The following is a 27303-nucleotide window of genomic DNA, read 5'->3' as shown; positions in this document are numbered from 1 at the left end:
CCCTCCCCTATACCTCTAGCCAATGTAGAAAAGTAAACGCATAACAATACGCACATTAAAATTAAGTCCAAGAGAAGTCCGAGTCTGATGTCAGAAGATGTAACCAAAGAAAATAAACAAAATGACAATAATACATAAATAACAACAGACTACTAGCAGTTAACTGACATGCCAGCTCCAGACTTCAATTAAACTGATCATGTGAACATCAGGCACAATCCTTCCCGTTAGGGGTTTAGTATCATACCATCATAACATATATGAGAAGAACATAACCCGTGTCATGCCAACAACTGTTTTTTAATAAATGTGTTTAGTTCCGATGCAAAGACCCTATAAGTGAATCAATATTAACGCCAAAATATGCAATCTTTAATGACCTGACAACAGTATCGTAACTATATCCCTTCTTAATAAGTCTATTCAAAGGTTTTGTTAGTTTTTGAGGTGAATACTGACACCTTTGTGCTTTATAAAGAAAATTTCCATAAAAAAATGGATGTGAAATACCTGAACCTGAAGTCTGCATGTTGAGCTATATTTACGAATGATGTCCTTATACCGATGATAAAATTTAGTAAATGTTTTGACTAGTTTGTGATATCGAAAACCCTGGTGTAATAATATTTCAGTAATACATAAATTTCTCTCGTTAAAATCTAAAACATTGTTACATACACGAGCGAATCATACAAGTTGAGATATATAAACACCGTAAGATGGTGACAAGGGAACGTCACCATCTAAAAATGGATAATTAACGATAGGAAATGAAAAATCATCTCTTTTATCATAAACTTTAGTATTCAGCTTTCCGTTAGTGATATAGATATCAAGATCGAGGAAAGAACAGTGGTCATTGTTAGTATTAGCTTTATTTAAAGTAAGTTCAGCAGGATAAATTTCTTTAATATACATACTGAAGTCGTCATTATTGAGAGCCAAAATATCATCCAAATATCTATAAGTATTATTAAATTTGTTTATCAGATGTTGTTTCGATGGGTCTTTGCTTATTTTTGTCATAAATTGTAACTCATAGCAATACAAAAACAGGTCCGCAATAAGTGGTGCACATTTAGTTCCCATTGGAATTCCGATAATCTGACGATATACGGAATTCCCAAAGCGAACAAAAATGTTATCTAGTAAAAATTCAAGGGCATATATAGTATCAACGCATGTCCAATTGACATAGTTTTTTTGTTTATTGCTACTAAAAAATGACCTAAAAGAGTTTGAACATATATATTCACATTCTGACTTTTTAAATGCCCATTTAATTAGGTGTGTCAATTTTTTCTTAATGAGAATGTGAGGCAATGTGGTATACAGGGTAGAAAAATAAAAACTTTGAACAGATTCAAAATCACCAATATAATAAGCATGCAATTTATCAAGTACTTCCAACGAGTTCTTGACACTCCAAAAGTAATTAATGCCACTATTTTCGAAGGCCTTATTTGAACAATTTATTATCAGATTTTTAATTGTACCAAGTGTGCTGGTAAGAAGAATAGACAATTTAGTATTGGAACAATGGCTTGAAGACGAAATAAATTTATATTTGTAAGGTGTTTTGTGTAGCTTCGGAAGCCAGTACATAGTTGGGACTTTCATTGTATTTGGCTCTGCTTGTAAAGCGGTAGCTAAAAGTTGATGTTTGTTACAGATGTCGTTTTTCATATCTCTTTTGGTACCCCTCGAAAAAGGAATTGTCAACCTTGGCTTCGCCGCGGTTGATAATGTTTTCTCGGGGTTACAATCTTCTCTATCACTCTCTCAGCTATGTGTTATTTAATTTATTATACTGAATGTCCTATCATTAATGTCTTTTACAGATTAATTTTATTCTAAAAGTATTTTCTATGACGTCACGAACAAAACAACGTTACTGGTATTATAAACACAAAAGTGAAGCAAGATGTTGTTTTATTATTTCATTTTGACAATACAATAATACGATCTGAGCCAAAACGTAGAACTCAGACATGTGATAGAGTAAATCAACACCCTCGTATTAGCCGATCAAAATATGGCATTTTAACGTATAATAAAATAAATAATCGGGTTTAAAAACAATTTGTAATTGGCGGGTAAACGTATTATTTCCCTTTTTCAATTGACATTCGACCGATTTATTATAGGTAAGCTTATCAAAATATTTAAATATATGTTTGAAATGAAATGCATAGATAAAGTAAATACAAAACATGTTAAATTATTCGTATTTACATGTTTTTATTGTCATTTGTTTGCTCAACAAACACAAAACAAGTGACATATGCTAGTATATTTGTACACGTCATCAATTGACACGTATCATGACATACTTTTACTTACTGTTAAACATCTTATAAGTATTAAAGTTAATGTTACTGATCGTTTAAAAGACGTTGAAAATGATTTGTATAAATATTTTAAGTGACTTTGAAAAAAATAATCTTTCAATATGCGTATTTATTAGAAGTTATTTATAGCAGTTTAAGAATAATGACAGGGAAACATCATGTTCTAAAAATAAATACACCATTGATCAATATATGTAACTTTTTTGTCAAATGAAACATTTTGATTCTAATTTTAAAAACATACTGAAACATACATGGTTGAACGTTATACGTATATGAATTATGAACTAATATTGTAGATGGGTAATTTCTGTTTTAAGGGTATTATAATTATGAAGCAATTGATATGATAACGTTGAGGCATGATCAAAGATGCAGTCCTTTTCAATTAGGTGCTTAGGGAGGCTCTCTGAAAATTTAATCATACAATTAAAAAACCTCTAATAAGTTCTCACTTTTCCATCAGCTTTTACCTGCTATTTAAGTAATCTTTACTTTAATACTATTTACAATGAGTTGATCAGGTTATATGATGGTATTTGCTTCTAAATAAAGGCAACAGTAGTATACCGATGTTCGAAACTCATAAATCGATTGAGAAAAAACAAATCCGGGTTACAAACTAAAACTGAGGGAAACGCATCAAATATAAGAGAAGAACAACTACACAACAGAAACACAACAATAAAATGTAACACACTCATAAACGAACTATAATATAACAATAGCCATTTTCCTGACTTGGTACAGGACATAAAAGTGACTCTTCAAATTTTTCAGAATTTGGTGTGCCATTGTACTAAGGGTATTGCATATTATTGATCTAATGTTCTTGGAAATGACAAATCCAGAAAAAGCGCTTTGGACGAACGAACTTAACAAGGGGTTGTTTTCATTCATAAATAAAAATTGGTAGTTAGAATTGTAGTTAATTATATTAATTTTCTCATTAATATCTACTGATTTGATGATTTAATAATAATTTGCTATCAAGGTACAATACATATACATATTTCTAATAATTTCTTTAAGTATAAATAAATAGACTATATTGTCCAAATTAATTTTATGCCTAGCGTACGATATAAAATATATAGAAAATTAGAATTTCAACCAATTTTTGTCGTTTATTGAATAAAAGAGTGCCATGGTTTCAAACGGACAATTCTTTTTGTTATACATAATGGATGCATACCTCACGGATTCAGCTATAGAATAAACCATATCTGAGGTTTAAATATACTTGAACGGATTTACACATACATTAGGATGTCGACATCATTTCTTGTCTTTTTTTTTCGTCATTTTAATTTGGGCATGGTGTTGTCTGTTATTAATATTTGTTTTGGGGTATGCATCTTGCTATCTGCCAGGCTGAGCATGATTTGAGCAACAAGAAACGCAAAAATGCGTGTTCAAATAACACTGAAAATATTATGCATACGGCAAATCCAGTTGAAATAAATTCATTAGTATATACAATATTTTCATGACTCAAACAATCATCGTTCGTGTTTATCGAAGACTTTGCCATTGAAATTCGATTTTTTTCGGCAATCTATTATATTTGATTAACTTGATATGTGCAAAGGGAGATAACACTATTAACATCCTGATAGAGGAGGGATCTACAGAAGGTAACAATTCGAGTTCAACATATAAATATAGCAGTTGTTTAATTTATTCGTTTACAAGTTTTGAATTTTCCTTGAAGGTGGGTATTTTTGTTATATTAATTTTCTTGTATCGCAAATAATTAAAAGGAGACTAAAGGATCGGGATTTGTTTGATCTAAAGACCTACTAATGTTGAAATACAACTGCATGCATATTTGCAACTAAATTCCTAGTATACATTAAATTCGAAGGTTAGGATAATTCAATTTCTTTGAACATGAAAACTTTGTCAAAAAAAGTAAAATATTTGTTTTTACTGAACTCCGAGGAAAATTCAATCGGAAAGTCCCTAATCACATGGCAAAATCAAATGACAAAACACTCAAACGAATGGACAAGAACTGTCATATTCCTGACTTGGTACAGGCATTTTTAAATGTAGAAAATGGTGGATTGAACCTGGTTTAAAAGCGCTAAACCTCTCACTCGTACGGCAGTCTAATCAAATTCCGTTAAATTTACAACAATGCGTGAACAAAACAGACATCATAAATACAATAGTCAAAATATGGGTACAACAGTCATAACTGTGTTACAATCTTAAAACAAACAATTTTACAAAAAAGCACAAAAGCATCTATCAAATTAAAATTCACTCATTGCTTTGCGTGTCTGACGTCAGAAAATTTATACGACCAAAAGATCATACACAATGCAATTGTGAAAAGTAGACACGCAAATGCTAGAACCTTATAAAGCAGATCTCTTTAAGTTTTAAATGCTTTGAGTTTTCATGAGTTTCAATAAGTATTTAGATTCCAAAACAAAAGGAATGACAAGTCCCAAAGTCTAAAACTTGTGAATGAATTTAACAGAAACTATACAAACATACCAAATTCAAACTCCCTTTATCAATACAAAATTGGATATATAGTCAATTATTTAGAACATTGTGCTACTTTGAGCTATAATTGTTTACTTTTTATACATTGTGTCTTGGATGGAGAGTTGTCTCTTTGGCACTTACACCACATCTTTTATTTTTATAGATAAATAAGATATTGTTTAAGACATGAATAAGAAAAGGTCAATATGGCCTACTTGTAAAAAAGTATAGACGGAGTTTTCGATCGTATATCAAATTTCTTATAAAAATATATTTGGTTAAATATGGTGTATAATTACATGATGAAATATATCTTTTCATTTAGAACATGGTGGCCCCAAAAAGCGGAACCAGAGATATTGATGAGTTTCTTTTTGAATAGTAGTAACATTTTAAAATTAAGATCAAATGGTTTTTACTCTGATGAAGACATTATGGATAGTAAGTATTTTGTTTCTAGGAATATTTGTATGCATTATGATGACATATTCGTCACTTTTATACTTTTATATTTTATAGTGTAGGTGTATTATTATAGTTCGTCAGTGGTTATACGCAAAACATGTGTTTGTTTGCAATACTTTACAGGGTTCCTATTCACCAAAATCCTCCTTAATCTCTCATAAGAGTTCATTAAAACTTCCATTTGGTCTCTGGAGGAGAGTTGTCTCATTGAAAAATCATACCACATCTTTCGACGAAGAAGATGAACACAGGAAAGCGTTTCGGCCGCACAACATTAGCCAAAGCTCCGTGTGGAAGACCGTACCTTGACCCATAATAGTTTACTTTTACAAATTGTGACTGGTATGAAGAGTGGTCTTATTGGCACACACACCACATCTTCCTGTATCGAATAACTGCACCAAAGCTTTAACACATCAAACCAAGGGATAAAAACTGTCATATTCCTGACTTTGTACAGACATTTTCTTATGTAGAAAACTTCTAAAAAACTTCAAAAATACCTAACTCTCAGGGAAATTCAAAAGCTCAAACAACTGCGATATTCCTGATTTGGAACAGTCATTTCCTAATGTAGAAAACAGTGGAATGGAAAAACATTAAGGAATTTATGGTCCTCTATGCTCTTCAACTTCGTACTTTATTTGGCCTTTTTAACATTTTTTTATTTGAGTGTCACTGATGAGTCTTTAGTAGACGAAACGCGTGTCTGGCGTAAATATGACATTTTAATCCTGGTATCTGATGAGTTTATTTAAACCTGGTTTTATATCTAGCTTAACACCTAACTTGTATGACAGTCGCATTGAACTAATAAATTGACAACAATGTATAAGTAAAACAAACAGAAATAATACGGTTTTAATTGATCTAAGGTTTCATCATTATATTTCGATAAACAAAAGCAAAGTTTAAACAAAATTCATATGAGTTATCACTACTTTTAATAATCGAGCCGGAAAAAAACCTTATTTTCTTGTCATTAATCTTACACAAAACTTCAAAAATAAAGATGATCGTATACAAATATTACACCTGTTGCATCCAAGACCTACAATTACACAAGGGTGTTTCAATAAATATCAACGCCCTTAAATAATATCTATGATTCTTTTCTTATCCAAATTCGAATAAAACTCTAAGACATGTTGCCACAGGTTGCCTTGCTGATGAAATAAGTGATACAGATACAGATATACCCTTAAGGAATGGTTTGGCAAATGTCTTTTTTGTATACTCCAGGCTAATTACTGTCAAATATTAAGACGGTTGTTAAAATCAATTAAAGACAAATTTAAAACAAAACATTTTTGTCAAATAAGTTAAGCAAACTGTAGGATTTCTAAAATATCAGACATTACAGTCATAAAATGTCAAATCAATATCAAATAGTTATCAAAGGTACCAGGATTATAATTTAGTACGCCAGACGCGCGTTTCGTCTACATAAGATTCATCAAAACGTTATCTCTTCCATAGTTCTAAATTATGAATTGACAAATTGTAAAAATCACCTCATTAACAGTGTTTCGTCTTTAAAATGTTTCGAAATCCAGGTCCATTAAAAAATATACTAAGTATGATAAATTTAATTTTTAAATTTGTTTAATTGACATTATTACATTGATTTTACAAACGATATTAAGTAATCCAATAAATACTGATAGTGCTGCTGCTACCAACTTGATTTGTTCTCATATGCAGCAACGTTAACATGGTTAATACAAATTAACTGATTTATTTTTAGATTTTGGTGGCATTTCCAGTATTCATTACGATGGTGAAGACAGAACACAGCTTTAAAACAATGAGAGGTAAGATAATTTCAATTTTAATAAGTTGACAAAACTCAGATTTCATTACTGTTTAGTTACTTATATATTTTTGAAGTTCTGGTTATGCTCTTATTATTAGCGTATATCTAATTAGGGTATACATATGTTAACAATCTGATAGAATTCTGCATTATAAATAATAAATTGACAAAACTCAGATTTCATTACTGTTTAGTTACTTATATATTTTTGAAGTTCTGGTTATACTCTTATTATTAGCGTATATCTAATTGGGGAATACATATGTTAACAATCTGATAGAATTCTGCATTATAAATAAATGTATCAGGTGAGAATACATGGTCACTTGCATCTTATTTTAAAAATTCGTTTTACAAGTATCAATATCAAGGAAGAACTGTTTAATTTATTTTAGGTTTCATCATTACCTTCCGTCCAACAAAAACAACTAGAATTTATTGTAATGAAGCCTTTCAAAACTTCGATATTCCCTTTGGCAAATCCTCAAAAAATGCTTTCAGTCGTTTTCAAGAAATGGCAAACATGGTAGACCTTGACAATTTTGTACTGCGGTGTCGGAAGTTAACGGATTTGCACAAATTACGGTAAGCACACTTTTCATTTCTTATCGTTGCATGATTAAAATAGTTATAAGCTATATTTTCATCAGATAACCATAAAACAACATAAAAAAATAAACCTCCAATAATGAAAGACAAAACTGTTGATGCTAGATACATTGACTTATATATAAAAAAGAAATACACATAGGTGGCAAGGCTATAAGATTGAATTAAAAACATAAATTTCAAAAAGGACGCATGCAGCATGACTGGTGCTGATTTTGTGTTATCTGTCTTCGTAATATTTATATTTGGAGGATTATTAAGGAAAGAGGAAAGATACTACCATAGTATGTTTAACCTTTCAAGAGTAAAGTAATATAAACTAATCCATAGACATTTCAAATTGCACGTACAACCTCATTTACGATACTGAAACAAACACGAAATATGCCTCTAGTAGAGCTACTTTAAAATATTCACAACTATCCCTGTTGATAATGCAAGATGTAAAACCAAAAAGGAATATGCAGAATAAGTACATTCTTAAAAGCCGATAGCTGGTGTAATTTGATTAAACTTTTTGTAGAAAAGTATCAATGAATAATCTTGTTCATTATTCTAAATAGTAAGTATGTTCTTATCCCAGGCAGAACACCCTAGCTGTATTGGGAACAACTTTTTGGGGAATTTTTGGTCCTCTTTTAAGAATATTTTTCTAAAAATGTCCTCTACCAAATCAGGAAAATGACCATTGTTATATTATAAATGGCCATTCGTTTCTGTGTGTGTTACATTTTAATGGTGTGTTTCTGTTGTGTCGTTGTTCTCCTCTCATATTTGATGTGTTTCCCTCAGTTCTAGTTTGTAACCCGGATTTGGTTTTTTCTCAATCGATTGATGAGTTTCGAACAGCGGTATACTACTGTTTCCTTTATTCATATTAGTAGCGGATTAAGATATTACTTGATCATTATGACTAACACATCAGAAGTATTGTTTCCGTGTGAACATTTGATGAAAATATATTATAATTTAAACAAAAATTCGCCCTGAAACCACTTTGGAAACATACCCAAGCTTTACAATAATCGCCTTCAGATTGTATAGTTTGCAAAATATATCAGTTTTACCTTCATTCCGTCTAACTAACAGGCTTATACATATTACAATCACTTGCATACAGTTATCAGTTCATCTAAATTGTTAATTCTCATCATATTTAAAATTGAGAATGGACATGGGGAATGTGTCAAAGAGACAACAACCCGACCAAAGAGCAGACAACAGCCGAAGACCACCAATAGGTCTTAAAAGCAGCGAGAAACTCAAGCACCCGCTGGCGTGCTTTAGCTGGCCCCTAAACAAAACAAAATGTTTGTATTCATTTTAGCAGTTAACAATTTCCTTGATTCAAGTGCCTATAAAGAGTCTTCAATTTGAAGACTGTCATCTTCAATAACTTTTTGAACGAAATCTGTTCGAGACATAAAACTATGTCACCTTCTCTAGATTACAATCAAACTGATTTACATATGCTGTTTATCAAAACAATGATAAAAGCATTGGATAAAGAAAACTTTTGTAAACAAATAAATAGCATTATGATTCTTTGTTGATAGCCTTCGTTTTTAAGAATAAACCAAGTGGTTTTAATGCCAAATTAAATTATTCATTGAACCTGGTTTCACAGCTCAAACCTCTCACCCGCATTTTTAAAATATTCTTTTTTCCACAAACGACAGGCCAAAAAGGCATTCAAACTCACAAGTAAACAACAAACTAACAATGCTATGGCTAAAAAATAAAAAAAAACAAACAGACAAACATAAGTACACAAAACACAATATAGAAAACTATAAAACTGAGCGACATAAACCCTACAAAAACAGGAGGTAAGCAAATAAACATGTGACACCCGTTTTTACAAAAACAGATACAGTTAAATACATTATGTGTGTCTGATATGAAGCATCATCGACGTAAGCAGTACCCACTTGTACTGTACTGAACTGTACTGTACTGTGCCCTTTTGTTACGTGAATAGAAATTGTAATAAAATGTCAGACAAAAACCACCGAATACTAAAATTTGACACTAAAGCAATATAGAAGTACGGAATGAAATGCTACTTTGATATATCTAAAACAAGTTTTTGAAACACTTTACCTATATTTTGATATACAAAAGGGAGATTTTCAAAAACACACTTTGTTTTGTGCTAAATTCAAGTGATATATCTCATAAATATTGAAAGACCAAATGAATGCAAATAATTAGATGAATCATAGGTTGTATTATAACAATAATTTATTATGATAAATATAGACAAAATGTGAAGATGAATGTATATAAATTATACAAAAAAATTGTCTTCAGAATTTTTGTTTTCATTTTACATATAATAAATTTTACATTATATATTTATATCTTTGGAAAATAGGACTAATAGTCAGCAGAAGAGGACAACACACAGAAAGATATTTGTCTTAATACTCGGATTGGTATTTTTGTTTGCAATAGGATTTAAATGGTATCATATAGAATATTTTGAGATACCTGAATTGATTTTGCAACATAGTTTAATAACGGGTCATGGATCATATTTGTTCATATCCTATGACGAAGCGGAAAGAACCTCGAAGAAATCTCAGGACAAAATTCATAAAGTCAAACAAAGGTAATTTAGTTATATCATAGAAATAGATATAAGTAGATGTGGTATGAGTGTCAATGATACAACTCTCCATCTATGTCACAATTTGTAAATAGGAAACCGTTATAGGTCAAAGTACTACGGCCTTCAGCACGGAACCTTGGCGAGCTATACAGGATCCCAAAATGACAAGTGTAAATCCATTCAAATAGGAAAACCATCGATCTCATTTATATAAAAAACGAAAAACGATGAACCAAATCAACAAACGAGAACCACTGAACAACAGGTTCCTGACTTAGGACAGGTGCAAACAAATGCAGTGGGTTTAACGTTTTTAATAGGAACCAACCTTTACCTAACCTAAATGTAACATAACAACATTGAGGACACAAGATAGAATATAATAATTGAAATGGCTTAATTCAATCAAAAGAAATTCCCTTAAAGTTAACCATATTTTGTTTTGTAATTATATATTGAAAGTGGCATAGTATTATAATTTAAACCATTTTTCTACTACTAAAGTGCACCAGTAAACACAATTACTAATAAACAAAAAATCTAGCAGGAGCGATAATCATACTTACTACAGTTTTGAGTAATATCCTGGAACGTATTAGAAATGTAAATACATCCACATCCTCAAAAGTACAAGTCTGGAAATCCCAATTTCTACTGGTTAATGTTGGAACTCCGATCTGTATTTAAAGGATTCTTAATGCTACATGTGTCGAACTATATATACATATTTTTCAATTTCTGTTCAGGTTTATTGCAAGAAACATAACAGTATTATATATTTCTAAAAATCTTATTCAAATGTATATAGATGTGTATTGATCTTAAGGTTGGTGCTTCTTTTTTCGTGGTTATCCTGTATAAGTGTAGTATTTACCTCAACTTCCTCTGCAGTTATTTCAAGTAAGTTGTTAATATAGATGCATACTTTAAGCGATATTGAGAATGTACAGAAACTACGATGTGCAAATTACATGTTTTATTATTACTATTACTCAAGATAAAAAAATGAAAACGTCATAAACCGTTTAAAAATAAAACTGTATTAACGTTACAAGTAATCAAAAACTATTAGTTGTAACGCTTGCGTTTAGGTTATAATGGAACATATATACACATTTAATAAAAAAACAAAAATTACTTTAATAACAATATGAACGAATTAACGTTTCAAAACGACATTTTCGTCACGTAGTAGTAATAACATTATCGGTACCAATTTAAATGTACCAGATGCGCATTTAATCAATGTCTTTTTGTTCATTATCGAGATTAAAATATTTCAAAATCGAAATATTTTTTAAACATTGAAAAGCTCATAAAAGCAAAACTTACAGAAAAGATAACCAACGCAAATGTTGTCAACAAAATATAAATACTTTCCTGATTAGTGATACCAGTCTTTAAATATAATCCACAATGCTTTCTTCTCATAATAATGGCACTATACGCTACATATTTAATGTTTTGGGATATAATTTGGCACATTTTGCTAAATGTACTCTAGAAAATTAAACATGCTAAACCCTTTTAAATTCAATCGGTCTGCTGGAGTTTCTCGAAGATAACATACTTGTTGAATTTTGAGGTAGAAATTTCCAGGAGGTTGTCAGTATTCATATGGGAACGAACAGTGTACCTCTCATAGCCAACCTTTTCTTATTAAGTCATTTGTCACCTCATTACCACAAATTTCGCTTAAAATGAGCTCACCATATAGTCAAGTGAGCTTTGCATATCCAATGCCGTTTATCCGTTCGTCCGTGGTTTTCTGTAAATGTTTACAAAAGTCTTGTATAAGGTTTGATTTTGTCTGTTTTTTTTGGACATTCCTCTTAATGACTTTTCCTAGAAGTTCGGTATTTTTCTTATTTTTTCGCAAATAAAATCTATTCCTCGAAACTAAGCAACGAAAACCGGAGTTGAAAGAGATAGATAGAGATAACAATGTTATAAACATATGTCAATAATTGAAGATGTTTTGTTGGGGTGGGGTGGGGGGGGGGGGAATTTTTTTACAATGCATACTCAAAACGGATAGTCACGTAACAAATAAAAAGCTCAAATACATAAAAAAATAATTTGTAAGACAAACAACTGTCATATTCCTGTCTTGATACAGGCATTTTATAAAAAATGTGGAAAAATGGCAGATTACTTATCGCTTTTTACGGTCGCATTAAATGCATTCACATTGTTTTCAATGTGTGAACAAAAGAAACAGATATTATATGTAAAATGTCATAAGTTGAGAGATTCAGCAGTCAACATTGTGTTATAATCTTAATCAATATAAAAACAAACAGATATTTAAAAAAGAAAGGAAAATGGCAAATAAAACAAAGCACATAAATGCATACAAAGAAAGACAAGAGTACAAACAAAAACTAACATAACGCAATAACACAATGGCGGGACGTATATGTATATGTAGCGAGCATCGCCAAAAGGATCTTACAAAAATTGACTGAACAGGAATGTTGTTTGTTTACAAAAACAAATAAAAGGACACTATAACACAACGTCAGTACCAAGAATCTATCATGTCAATGAAGTAAACACGATAACACAGACAAATTGATAGTTAACTTCCTTGTGTAATGACCAAAGCGAAATACAACATTCAGACATTTTTAATTGTATACGTTACTAAAATTTTCTTAAGTGTCTTATGTGTCAGTATTATTCTTTTATATTTCATCCTTCTTAAAGTTGCAAATGATACTGGTGTCTCTTTACTGGCAATGAAACGAATTTTACATAACTTTAGAAACTCAAGTGAAATACTCAAGATAATCCCTTTGATTATTTTACAGATAAACCTCACTTGGTTCATCTGGTGACAGTATACTTAATCATATCTGTTTTAGTTTCCTATTGGACTTGTCAACAAATGAAAGGTAAGTTTCTGAACACTGTTTGACAAATCAAACGCACCACTTTGCAGCTCCTTTATTAATGGTTCAGAAATATATTCCTTAAAAGAGAAAAATATAATGAAAGGTGTTATAAGTCTCCTTTTTATTTTTGTATATCGTTAGTAGCTTTGGTATTTTTAGCCTCTTTTTTGTTTAATATTATATATCTTATAATATAAAATCTTTGATTTTGACACCAGAGCATGTGAATTATCATCGAGTTATTTTAGTAATTTCATGTAAAGTAAATTAACAGAAATATCGAACTACAAGAAAATAAAATTAAATATACCACTGCCACTGTACCTTTTGTACAAAAGGGTACCAGCAACAGATTAGTAAATGTCAAATCTCTCAGGAAAAATACGGCAAAGGACCATACAACCGTTAAATTACATCTTATACAGATTAAATAGGGGATATAATATCCTCTCTCTCTCTCTCTCTCTCTCTCTCTCTCTCTCTCTCTCTCTCTCTCTCTCTCTCTCTCTCTCTCTCTCTCTCTCTCTCTCTCTCAAATGTTGGTTTCTACAATTAAAAAAGTATCATGTATTTGTTTTATTTACATTATAGGAAGTTTGATAGATTTCAATATGCATCAACAGCTTGATTTAGCGAGAGTTTGTTTTCTACAACAGATAAGTACAATAGTATCATTTAGCATACGAAGGAAAAAAAATGATAATATTTCAAGTACTAGCTACTGTCTTAATCACGATATAGAAATATCTAAACGTGTTATAGTCGTAAAAATTAAACCCACAAAAGCAAAATGTATTTATCCACAAGTGACGCAGGAATATGTGCATATCAACTCAACAAGTGTCTTTGACACGACGAATCTACAAAGACCAATGCAATGTACTGAAGATACCATTGTTACAACCAATGCTTGCCTTCGTGATCAAATAAGATGTAAACCATTAGTTGACTTTATGTCTAGTCAAACTGCAACACAAATTCGTTTATCAACAAGTGAATTAGTTTTGGAATGTACTGACACGTTTAAACGTTCAGAAGGCAATGAAGAGAAAACTGTTAATTTTGAGAGTTTTCCCATTAGTTCTACATTGCCTGATTGGTTAATTGGATCAAACAGGGCCTTGTTGTTCCATCTTTATCAAAGAGGAATAATGAAATATGAATTGATGCGTCTTAGAACTTTCGAAACAGCAGTTTCTTACAGAGCAATAAGGGTTGCTGAAAAAGGGTTCTTTTATATAGGTGGAAAAATTCAATGTTATAGTTGCAGTATAACCCACGATGATAATAATTGTATTAATTGTGTTGAACCTGCTCATCAACCGAATTGTAGGTACGTATATAGATACTTATGTATGTGTTATGGCCGAATGGAATGACACTTTGTTCTCTTGACTTTAGATGTATTTTCATGAGATCTTAAGTATTTCCTACTGTAAAAGAGGGTAAAACAAGAATGTGTCCTCAGTACACGAATGCCCCACTCGCACTATCATTTTCTATGTTCAGTGGACCGTGAAATTGGGGTAAAATCTCTAATTTGGCATTAAAATTAGAAAGATCATATCATAGGGAACATGTGTACCAAGTTTGAAGTCGATTGGACTTCAACTTCAGCAAAAACTACCTCGACCAAAAACTTTAACATGAAGCGGGACAGACGGACGAACGAACGGACGGACGAACGGACACACAGACCAGAAAACATAATGCCCGTCTACTATCGTAGGTGGGGCATAAAAAACCCAAAAATACCGAACTCCGAGAAGTCAGCAATTAAAATTATTTGCCAAAAATACCACCAAACACCAGAACAAATTGAGGATCTGCGTCCAGGTAATTTATCTAAAAGTGCATAAAACATAAAATGTATAAATATTTCAATCTAAATTCCAATTACAGCAAATCAGAGGTCTTACCTTGTTTTGTATTGGATACATATGCTTAAAAAATTCCGTACAAAAAACGGCATACGTTGCCGGTTCGTCTGCGTGTTCAAATAAAGAATTGTCCATTAGATTGACAAATATTTTGTCCGCAGTGTAAGAGAGTCTTCAGAAATACTGTGCAACTGTTTACTCAAGGACTAGTTGTATTAACCATATGTGGATTCTAACAAAACCCTACAGAACATCTGGTTAATTTTTAATCACGACCTTTTTCTGAAATTAGTTCTATCCAAATTTTTGATTTTTCAGCCCTGTATATCACCAATACCTTTATAAAAAGTCGTCTACAAGAAATAATTCACAATGCGTTTCAACATACAAAACGTAGCATACACTATTAATTTGTTCTTTTGTGATACCATACTGCATAATTTTCAATAGTGAACAAAAAGGTAAAACATGTTACTCAAATGATCAGTATACTGATGTTTCTTATTGAAAACATATTTTTTTGAATTTTGAAGTAGGCTATTTCAACATATATTTGGTGTTATATCTAACATTGCCATAAAGCGCGAGGTTTGGCTATCCAGAAAACCAAATTCAACCCTTCGTTTTTTTCTTAAAATGTTCTGTACCTAGTCAGGAATATGGCAGTTGTTGTGTAATAGTTCGTTTCTATGTATGTTGCATTGTCTTTTGGTTTTTTTTGCACTTCAGTGTTCTGTTGTGTCGTTGTGTTCCTCTTATAGTTGATGTGTGTTCCCTCGGTTTTAATTTGTAACCGGATTTGTTTTCTCTCAATCGATTTATGACTTTTAAACAGCGATATACTACTGTTGCCTTTATTTGTAAAACGTCACCATAATCGGAGTAGAAAGTTGATGCACCCGGGGTATGTCAAAGATCGTCTCTTCCTTTTCTAAAAACAAGTTCAGCGGAAGGTACCAAGGTAAATCAACTTCCCAAATAATACACGATGGTTTTGAAGTACGATTATAGGTACTGACGTTGTTAATAATTTTAATAACGTGTTATGATAAATTGTTTTTTCTGCATAAAACTTTTACTGTTTAGTCTGTTTTGGTGTAAGAAATTGGACGTTGCTCTGTACTTATACATTCCGTCATTGTGTTATGGTGATACGGTAAATGTTTTATTCTTGTCTTTCATTTTTGCGTATGTGCTTTGTGTATATGCCTTTGTGTTTCTAGGTTACATATGACGTGGCTCTGTACTTATACATCCCGTCATTGTGTTATTGTGCTGTGATATTTTTTTGTATTCCTGTCTTTTATTTTTGCTAATGTACTTTGTCAATATGCCTTTTTGTGTTTCTTTGTTATATATAACATGTCTCTTTTTATAAATTAACTGTTTACAAAAGAATAAATTATTCGAAAAAACTACGGATTTTCTTATCCCAGGCATAGATTACCTTAGCCGTATTTTGCACAACTTTTTTGTAATTTTGAGTCCTCAATGTGCTCCTCAACTTTATACTTGTTTGGCTTTATAATTGTTTTGATCTGAGTCTGATGAGTCTCAAATTATTAGGCTGGCACTTTTGATGATTATTAACACCACTGGGTCGATGCCTCTGTTAGTGGACGTGTTGTCACCGAGGGTATCACCAGCCCAGTATTCAGCACTTCGGTGTTGACATAAATATATCAATATTGTGTTCAATATTATAAATTAACTGTTTGTAAAAGTATAAATTATTCGAAGTACTAAGAATTTTCCTTATCCAAATCAAAGATTACCTTAGCCGTATTTTGGCCAACTTCTTGGAATTTTGGGTCCTCAAGGCTCTTCAACTTTATACTTGTTTGGTTTTCTAACATTCTAATCTTAGGAACACTGATGAGTCTTTAGTCGACGAAATGCGCGTCTGGCATATAAAATTATAAGCCTGATGCCTTTAATAAATATTTTCACCACTGGGTCGATACCTCTGCTGGTGGACGTTTCGTTACCGAGGGTTATACCAGCCCAATAGTAAGCACTTCGATGTGACATGAATCTCAATCAATGGTTATTTTTATAAATTAACTGTTTGCAAAAGAATGAATTATTTGAAAAACTAAGGCTTTTCTTTGATATGAGCGTCACTGATTAGTCCTTTGTAGACGAAAATCGCGACTGGCGTATCAAATTAAAAGCTTGGTACCTTTGATAACTATATGTAGTTATACATCCCGTCATTGTGCGATGGTAAATTTTTGTATTCTTGTCTTTCAGTTTTGCCAATGTGCTTTGTTTTTATGCCTTTTTGTGTTTCTTTGTTACACATTTGTTTGTATTTATATTAAGATTATAAAACTATGTTGACTGCTTTACCACAATTTTTGACATTGTTACCTATAACGACTGTTTGTTGTGTTTACACATCGTTGTGAATATGGTGAGAAGTTAACCAGGTTTAATCCACCATTTTCTACGTAAGAAAATGCCTGTACCAAGTCAGGATTATGACATAGTTTTTGTTTTGATTTTTTCTCGGAGTTTGGTATTTTTTGTTATTTTACTTTTATCCATAGATAACAATTATATAAGAAGAAGTTCAATCTATCTATAAAAGCAGGTTTTTATTTACCATTTGTTTCTTAAACTGTCTGTACTAAGTCAGGAATATGACAGTTGTTTTCCATTTCTTTCATTGGTTTATATATCCGAGCTTTTGGTTATATTTTTAGTACTACTTCCTAATTCATAAGGATTGAAAATTCTTTTTTTTAAAGAGACAACAGCTTATTTTTTTGGATTCAAACACCCTTTCCGCAAGTGTAGCATTTATAACCTCAGGAATTTACTCACTACCAACCTTGCACCACGAAATCAAAGTGAACAGATGTAACAGCTAGTGAACTAGAATGTTACAATGGATGACAGCCAATCACATAATTTTACAATGCCTTTTTCTCTAACATTTTCCCTGAAATGTTAAAACTGATATCAACTGAAAAACTAACCGTGATGCGGAAAACAGTACGTAGGTGATACTGGACCATATTTACCTAAACGCACGTAAGAACACCTTTATCGCTTTGGAAGATCCCATAAATTCAAAAGTATCAACAACGGTAGACAATATACAATTATTGCCCGTAGAAAACTATAATATTCAAAATTGTCAACTCGAGAAGGTTATTTCACTGAGGGTGTAGCCCGAAGTAAAAAAAAAGTTAAGGGTTGACAATTTTGAATATTCATCGATTCTAATGACCCATAATTGTTTTAGTATACCGAACTAACATCCTTTTCAATCATTGAAAACGCACTCACTATATTCCTCAATACCAAACTCAAGTTGATGAATTTCTCGTATGTACAACAAAGGTAGAATCTTCTATAAAAAAGTATTGGCCCTGAAAAGGACCGTTTAAAAGATATATCATTGGCACTCGGTGCATGTTCAAAGCCTAATTTCCTCATCTCTCGGTGGGCTTCCTGTAATGTGAACGCTGCCATTTTGTGTATCTACGTCTGTGACTTCGTATTCATTTACCGACCGTGAAAGGGCTGTATAGCCAGTCAAGGTCGTTAAAAACTTCCATTTGTTGTATTCATATGAGATAACTCGTGGACAAATCAAGAAACTCAAAAGGTTATTCGCCGGCGAATAATAGGGTAATTCAACGCTGGTGTAAATTTTTAGTGTTATTCGTCCTGGCAATTAAATGAAAATTTCCTGAATTAGTCAATGTCACGTGTAACCTGTTACACAGAAGAATTGTTTGTAATGTAAGGTAAAAAAATATCCAACAACCAAGCTCTATTCTTTGCCTGATAATAAATTACAAATTTTGGAGGAATGCATATTGCAGTCCTAAGTATGAAATCGTTCAAAATATAATTGCATATGGTTATTCTCTATTATTAATCTAAATTGTTATTTTAAATTTTTCCTAAAATTGATCGCACTGAAGGTCACAAAAAACATTGATTAAAGATTAAATATTTCAATAAAGGGGTTTGATTTTGTAAATTTTGAGATCACCCCTAGTTTTTGGTGGGGTTCGTGTTGCTTATTCTTTAGTTTTCTATGTTGTGCCATGTGTTCTATTGTTTGTCTTTTTGTCTTCTTTCATTTTTAGCCAGGCGTTGTCAATTTATTTTCGATTTATGAGTTTGACCCTCTGGTATCTTTCTTTTAAATTGTTAAAAGGCCTTGAAAAATGGTGGAATCGATTAGTTTTGAAGTGTCAAATATTCGTTGGAAGTACTTGATCGATTGCATGCTTATATTGGTTATTTCGAATCTGTTTTGATTTTTATATCCTATATACCACTTTGCCTAATAATCTTAATAAGAAAACAATCACAATTCTGATTAAATGGGCATTTAAAAGGCCAGAATAAGAATATATATAAGGGGATTTTTATTTTTTGGGGGGAGGGGTGAAATATCACAAAACATTTTTTTTTTAACTCCGCCGCATTGTTGTGCCTTTCCCAAGTTAGGAGCCTCTGGCCTTTATTAGTCTTGTATGTCTTTTTAATTTTAGTTCATTAATATGTTTTGAGTTTAGTATGACGTCCATTTTCACTGAACTGGTACATATTTTATATAGGGGCCAGCTGAATGCCACCTCCGGGTGCCTGATTTTCTCGCTGCTTTAAAAACCCAGTGATCAGGTTTTTGTCTCCTTGACATGTTTCCCATTTTCATTCCCAATTTTATGATAAAGCAACTGATTTTTCTCGACTAAATTATCCAAATCATAATCTTTGCAACTTCATATGCCAATTAAAAGCTTTTAACCTACCTCCTCGCTTATCAAAAAGCTTTGTAGGATCCGGTCATATATAGAGCTAGATGTAATATAAACATACCTATTATGTGGACGACCGTATGCGAAAAACTTAAAGTGCTTTAAATATTCGTGTCATTGGTTGCTTACCCATCAATGTATACACCGCATTCTCAAGATTTTTAATCCCCACAATCCATGCAACTTGGTTGAAATTGAAGAAGTTTTTATGTCTGAGATAGACATGCCTTTTACCTAGACGTCATAGACGCTGACCTCATTTCATTTTATCATAACAGTACAGAATATTTGTTTAGGTATTTTGTGTCATGGTTGAAATTAAGGGCATACGATACAGTTTTGATCCCATATTGACAGTTTGCTGACAATTTGAATATATGCTATTTTTTACCTGATTAAATCAAATATGTAATAAAAAATATACCTTCATTTGCTACTTTTTGAGTAAAATTAGGTCGGAATTTTAATTATTTCCCAAAATTCGGATTTGTGGACGTATTTTTCCTTTCGACAGATAAACATAACTTTTATGTTTTCAAAGATAAACACAAGCTGTTTTTGTTAAATTATTTGTAAATCCTGTTTTATGTAAATGTAGTTTAAATTTGTGCAATTTTTTTCTTCAAATAACTCATATTTAACAAATGTTCACGAATGTAGAAAAAAACATCATTTTTTGCTGTATATTTATCTAATTAAAAAAAATTTGCACTATTTACGTTTTCATGAAAATTTGCACACATTATCGTCTTACGTTATCAAACCAAATGACATTTAAAAAAAAACCGGGTCCATGAACACGTTTTAAAGTTGAATAAGATTGAATGAAAAAAATATATATAAAAAAAATAAAGTGATTATTTTTGTTCAATTATTAGTGAAAGTGAAATAGTGAAATAAGAATTCTCTTTTAGAAGGCAGTATGGTTCAAAATTGCCAAATTAAGATAAGAAACATTGATGATGAATTATTCACTTGCAATTTAATAATTCGACATCAATGAATTCGTATTCATGTGAACTTCTATCTAACCACTTAGGTAGAGATGAATAACACATGAGAGGTATGTGTTCGGTTATTTAGAGGAAACAAATGTCAACATTGAAAGTGGAACTTATTAAATCATTTAATTGACTGATTCGATCCAAAATAAAAGTTATTCGTATACAGGTAAAAACGATGATAAACATACATATTCTAACTCAATAATATGAAATTTAACAGACCTAGAAAATCCAATTGCACGAGTTTGCTTTCTATTTATATCTATATTTTAGTTTATATCGCTTATATGATAATCAGAGGTCGTCTTGATAGTTAATTTGATGGCGTCAAGACTAAAATATAAACCATACGAAGCTACAAATTACCAAGACTGTGCCCTGTAAATTGTTTATTTTAGACTTTTATACGTTTGAAATATAATAAAACATGTTAAAATATATTAGTTTTATTTCAATTTTCTTTTATAACTATTACTTACCTTTTTTTTAGAATGGTATTAGGGACAGAATATACAAATAAACTGATCACTGATGATACCACCAGAGAAATGTTTAGAGAAATTGAAATGACCGTACATAATTATACACGTACGTAAATATAGAAATAAGAAGATGCGAGCTTGTCATTGAGACAACTCTTCACAAGAGACCAAAATGACACAAAAATTAGCAGGCTCAACAATAAGTAAAATCCTTATACCCACATCGTAATCAATAAACCGCCCAAAAATGACAAATGCAAAAAACAATTCAAACGAGAACACTAACGGTCTGAATTATGAACAAAGTGAGAAAAAAAAACCCAAATCTGACATACAGCAACAAACGACAACCACTGAGTTAAAGGAATTGATTAATAAAAAAGCTCCTTTTGGATTTCATATATTTTCCTCTTTGTCGCTAAAGAGTTACAGAAATTCAACCGTCCGATTTAGGGCACTTGAAAAACTTCACATGTTAACTCCAGTGTGCTTGAAAAATACGGGTAGATGTTGTTGAGTTGAATTGGAAATATATTCAATGCAGATAAGATGTGAAATATTCCACATCTGGTCAGATTAGGTGTGCTAATTTCATATTGTTTTTGCATTTACTTTGGGTTGTGCAGTACTTAAACCATTCATTATTGATGTCCTGTCATTTACTGGCATACCATTTTAGTTAATTTAATATATGATAGGTAAACACATGTATATATTTTCAGAAGACAGTATATATAATGAAATTAAGTACAAGATGAACGCTGAGCCAAGAGGTAAATATATCAAAGCTGTCTCATTAGTATATTCGGCCACCTTTTGGTATGAGAGTAATGTATCTGTTATCATGAAATAATGAAATTGGTTTTCGAACTGTACTCAATTTTTTAGACATTGGAAATCGACCTTAGTAATTCTTCGGGTATTTTTGGCTGTTTTGTTATTATTGTTTGTATTTTCGTCGTGATTTGTCTTGCTATGATATATCAATCAATCGTTCTTAATCTAGATACCTGAAACTTCAAAGAAATTTTAATTTTTTTGAAGTTGGGCACCTCTAATTATGGGTGGATTTAAGGTTTTATTCCTATTTTAAAGATACATTGTATGGAGTATATATGTGTGGATATAAATTGACATCATCTATTTTTGATTATTTAATAATAATGCATAAATTTTCAGAGATTTTAAAATTACAATCCGGTACAATACAAAAAAGATGTAGTATGATTGCAAATGAGACAACTCTTCACCAGAGACCAAATGACATAAATATGTATTTTCCAGTATATGTTTGTCTAAAAGTTGAAGACCTTTTCCATGAACACTTTGGATACGAATCATATCTCAATTGTTCCACTCGCGTAAGAGATGGAAAGGCAGTTGATTCTAAATTTGAAATATGATTACATTTGTCTATTTTTTTTCATATTTAACAATGGCTTTGTTTATTTGTTCATATTTATATTTATTGAATAATGTACTATATTTTTATTTACGAATCATAAGTCTGATCTCATATTTATACTGTAGGCCTTGCCATTATAATCAACAACGAGCTATTCAATGGAGACATGGAAAATAGAACAGGCACTCAAAAAGATGGAGGTAATCATAGTTACTTACAACGAAAAAAATACACAAGATTTTTATTTGTTACCAATGTTCATTTATTGTTTATTATCATGCTTATATTGCAAGTTTAAAGGTACTAAAATGTCATTTAACCATATACACAACATGTGAAAGTATAAACATATTTTGTTACTGATAAGGAACTTTAAGAAAGCATATTTTAGTTTTAACGAGGGCCAGGATTTATAAGAAAACTGTGCACAAATGTCGGATAAAAGATCATTTACAGCAACTTTACAATACAACGAATTCCTGAATGTCAAGTTAATATTCTGATCAAGTTGTAAAAGCATATAATTTGACATTGTAGCCAGGTTTTTTTAATGAATCGATCGTTAAATAGAAAATAATTTCTTTCTTTTGGGATTTTGGTTGAATGTACAGGCAAAAATACGTGTTTATTAAAATCTTAAATAATTTTTTTTCCAGATAAATTAAAAGAACTATGGAACAATTTGAAGTTTAAGGTTATCTATCATATTAATAAAACTGCAGCCGACATTATACAAATAGCTAGTGACATCGCACAGCTGGACCATACAACATACGACTGTGTTGTATTTTGTATAATGACACATGGCGGATATGGAGTACTATACGGAACAGATTGCGTGCCATTGGAAATTCAAAAAATTGTAAATTTCTTTCGAAGTAGCCATTGTCCAACGTTGGCGGGGAAGCCGAAAATTTTTGTTATCCAGGCTTGTCAAGGAATCAATAACCAAGCAGGTATATAGCAATACAAAATATTTAATAAGTGAAAATATGTTCAGAAAGTTGAACTCTTCTTTTATACATAGTTATGGACAATACATCTCGGTTTGAGTATGTGAAAACATTAAAACAGTACATTCTTTTAAATGTTTGTCTTTTTCATTGACCAAATACAATTGCAAAATTCCTCCGGATGTTGGGAAATATATGTCAAAACGCATAATTTTGGCATACAAATATAAGTTAATCAAATAATTGGGCATCTGAAATTATACATTTATTCAAAAGGATTTGTAAAAATAACAACCGACTAATGTGTTTATTTACTGGATACTGCAATGAGTTTTGGATTTTTTTGTTACTTGAGTTGAACAACAGACTTAAAAAATGTATATTGTTTTAAAAAGTACCCATATTTTTTTTTAAAATATTGCATACCACTTCACCCGGAAGTGGAAGTATACTGCAATCACCAGGTCTATACATTGGTTTGTCTGTTCTTCCGTATCATCATATTTACATTATATTCCTGTCATGTTGTTCAGCTTCTGCTTTAATATGGCGGGAATATGTTTTAATATAAAATTTGGTGTCGGGTTTTTTTGTGCTGTGTTAACCGTTCTACCTTTAAGGATTTCGCTACTCTGTTTAAAAATAACAAACTTTTGTAAAGACTGTTATAATTTGATAGGTTAGAAATAAAGGAACTAAAAAAGCAGAAAAAAACAAGGGTCTGTGCGCTTGTTTTGGAGATATAAGCCATTGAAAATTTGGCGGGAAATGATTCTCTCTAGGATTTTCATACATTTAACATTTGGGACAATTTTTCTTTCAAAAGCAATAAAAAATAACAAGGATTTCATAAGATTTTCAAATACGGCTTTTTAAACTATCTGTAACATAATTATGAAAAAAAAGTAGGGGTTAGCGGGCAAATTTTTTTGATGGTACTACATGGATAAATTTTAAACCAGAGGATTCCAAATATCTGACAAAATTCAAAAAAAAAAAAAGGAGCGAACATCCTTAATGCGATTTTCAGACCTGCTTGAAAGTCACTTCCTGTTTGACGATACATAAACAAAATAGTTTTAAATTATAGCGCAACTCACTGAGTGCAGGTAAACTTATCTAGCCTTACTCATTACTTCGTCGTTCCGTACCAGTTAAGTGTATTTTTTTTAATATGAAAAAGAAGATGTGGTATGATTGCCAATGAGACAACTCTCCACAAGAGAACAAAATGACACAGAAATTAACAACTAAAGGTCACCGTATGGTCTTCAATAATGTGAAAAGCCCATACCGCATAGTCAGCTATAAAAGGTCCCGCAATGACAATGTAAAACAATTCAAACGAGAAAACTAACAGTCTTAATTATGTTCAAAAAATCGAATTTATATTTTAGGGTACTTTGAAATGTGTATTATACCTTCTGGTCATATTATTTTATTAGCTTTTGTACAACATTGATCTTTGAACTTATAATCAGGAAGTTATCTGTGTTAGCCATTTTCAAATGTGCTGAATAGTAAATTTCTGTTTTTATATAACTATAACTGGATTATTTTCAAGTGACTTAGAGGGTTTAGGTGTTGGGGTTGGATGGGGTCTTACTCGGTTTACTAATTATAAACCATATAAAAAAAGAAGATGTGGTATGATTGCTAATAGGACAACAGCGAGGAGTATTTTCATTATGAAGGGTTCCATGAAAATTTTACTAAATTTTAAAAGTACAAACATATACAAAATAATCACATACGAAAATGACAGCATAATTTTCGTTTTATCCATGGTTTATAGTACTATTGTGTTTCTTCTTCTTTCCTCTCTATTTCTTAATTATACTGGGTCATTATGTGCTTTTTCAATAATCACGCTTGATGTTTATGTCACAAATGATGAGACGAAGATCTTCTACAGAATAATGAATTATCCAAAATTTAGAACACATAAACTATAGCACATGTAAAGGTCTAGAAATTTTAAACTAGTTTATACTTCCGATACATTCCCTTGGTTCTTTTGCAATGTTTAACGTCGCATCATAGTATACTTCGCTTCTATATCATGGAGTTTTTTTACGTTAATGAAGTCTTGAACTTACTAACTATAAGTTGCACATGTAAGCTATTTCTAGAATTGCTTTGGCGATTACATATCTTTAAGGATTTTTTGAATTTTCATTTTACCTACTGGGCGTCAAATTTATTACTGTCACATATATCTCATATAGACTTATATATTGACCTAAAGATTAATTTGGTATTTGGTTTAGAGATTTTAATTATGCGTTGTGCTCGGTAGTTGAACAACTGCATATTCTGTTCCTATTTAAATATATTTGGATTTAAAATTGAAATGATAAAAAAGTATTGGCCTATCATGTTTATTGTAGTTAAGCACATCTTTTTTGTGTGTATCTTATTATTTACTTCCTATTTTGAAATTAATGTATAGAACTGTAAGATACTTCTAACATTATACGGATATACTTTTTTTTACAATAATTGTAAATTCAAGGTTAATAAAGGACAAAATTTTTAATGCCTTCGATTTCCCCTGGATAGATGGCTCATTTTGTATCAGGGTTCCTACGCCTGTTCCTGGACGACTTAGGTAATTGTATACAGGAAATATTTAGGAATAAAACGTTTATATGCATAGATATTTTGATTAAGTATAGCACTGACTTTTTCATACATGTGTATATAGGGTTGGATCACATTGTGACAATGTCTGATAACTTTTCTTTATTTCTAATTTTCAAAAAGGTCAACAATTGTCCCAAGATTCTTCCGATATTGACGCCGACACGAGAAAAGACATAATTGCAGACGAGGCTGATATACTTATATGCTTCTCAACTGTTTCTGGCAGCGTTTCGTATCGGTGTCCTCAAAATGGAACATGGTTTATCAATAGCTTGGTTAAGAATCTCAGATTATATTCAAAGAGGTAATTATAATAATCATTCGCTCGGAAATATACATGTTTAAACAATTACATTTGTTTAGCGAAATCAAGAGGACACACAGGTGTCATCATACTGTCTGTTTTGTCCCTTTCTATGTGGAGTTTTGTATTGATTCAAGCATGACAATACAATAATGACAATTCTGAGCAGCCTGATATTGCATTTTGACTCTGGGAGAAATAGTTTTACATTACTGATACTCAAATTTAGTCGTAGATATGCATATACATCAGATCGACACTTAATTAATGTTTTGATTATGATGATGCATTATCAAAATTTTATTCATAGTTATTGTTTATCAAGTTTTTCAGGATTTTGTGGTAAAATGTATATTCATATATATAATGTTATTCATGGAAATGCTATCTATTCTTTTACAGCTATGATCTCCAAACAATATTAGTGATAGTGAATAACGATGTTGGGGAGAAATCATTCCCAGAAGGCAGCAATATCTACAAACAAATTCCTATGCAGAAGTGTTCTTTACGTAAACTTGTATTTCTTAGTTGATGATTGTTTTATATAGTGTATATTAGTAACAGTTTCAACATTAGTCTAGTCTA

The 27303-nt window shown here is 31.2% G+C and overlaps 1 protein-coding gene across 1 annotated transcript; it reads left to right on the top strand.

Moving 5' to 3' along the window:
- Nucleotides 1–2104: 2104 nt before the first annotated feature.
- LOC139490610 (uncharacterized) lies at nt 2105–27303 on the top strand. The gene is made up of 14 exons (XM_071277500.1): nt 2105–2147; nt 5179–5294; nt 7066–7132; nt 7530–7719; nt 10121–10357; nt 11184–11257; nt 13171–13254; nt 13846–14587; nt 21416–21513; nt 22130–22180; nt 22938–23012; nt 23469–23768; nt 26532–26715; nt 27118–27303. The coding sequence occupies exons 2-14, from the start codon at nt 5262–5264 to the stop codon at nt 27248–27250; spliced, it is 2268 nt and encodes a 755-aa protein (XP_071133601.1). The 5' UTR covers nt 2105–2147; nt 5179–5261; the 3' UTR covers nt 27251–27303.

The sequence above is a fragment of the Mytilus edulis genome, chromosome 10 (assembly GCF_963676685.1).
Source record: "Mytilus edulis chromosome 10, xbMytEdul2.2, whole genome shotgun sequence".
Taxonomy (NCBI): Eukaryota; Metazoa; Mollusca; class Bivalvia; order Mytilida; family Mytilidae; genus Mytilus; species Mytilus edulis.
The sequence above is the reverse complement of the archived record's forward strand: the minus strand, read 5'-3'. Positions and strand labels throughout refer to the sequence as shown.

What these genes read in the sequence shown, in the direction of transcription:
- LOC139490610 (XM_071277500.1), top strand. Translation starts at nt 5,262, where the DNA reads ATGGTTTTTACTCTGATGAAGACATTATGGATA. An exon ending in TGATGAAGACATTATGGATA is followed by an intron (nt 5,295 to 7,065) that starts GTAAGTATTTTG and finishes ATTTATTTTTAG; the next exon opens with ATTTTGGTGGCATTTCCAGT. An exon ending in AGGAATCAATAACCAAGCAG is followed by an intron (nt 23,769 to 26,531) that starts GTATATAGCAAT and finishes ATTTTCAAAAAG; the next exon opens with GTCAACAATTGTCCCAAGAT.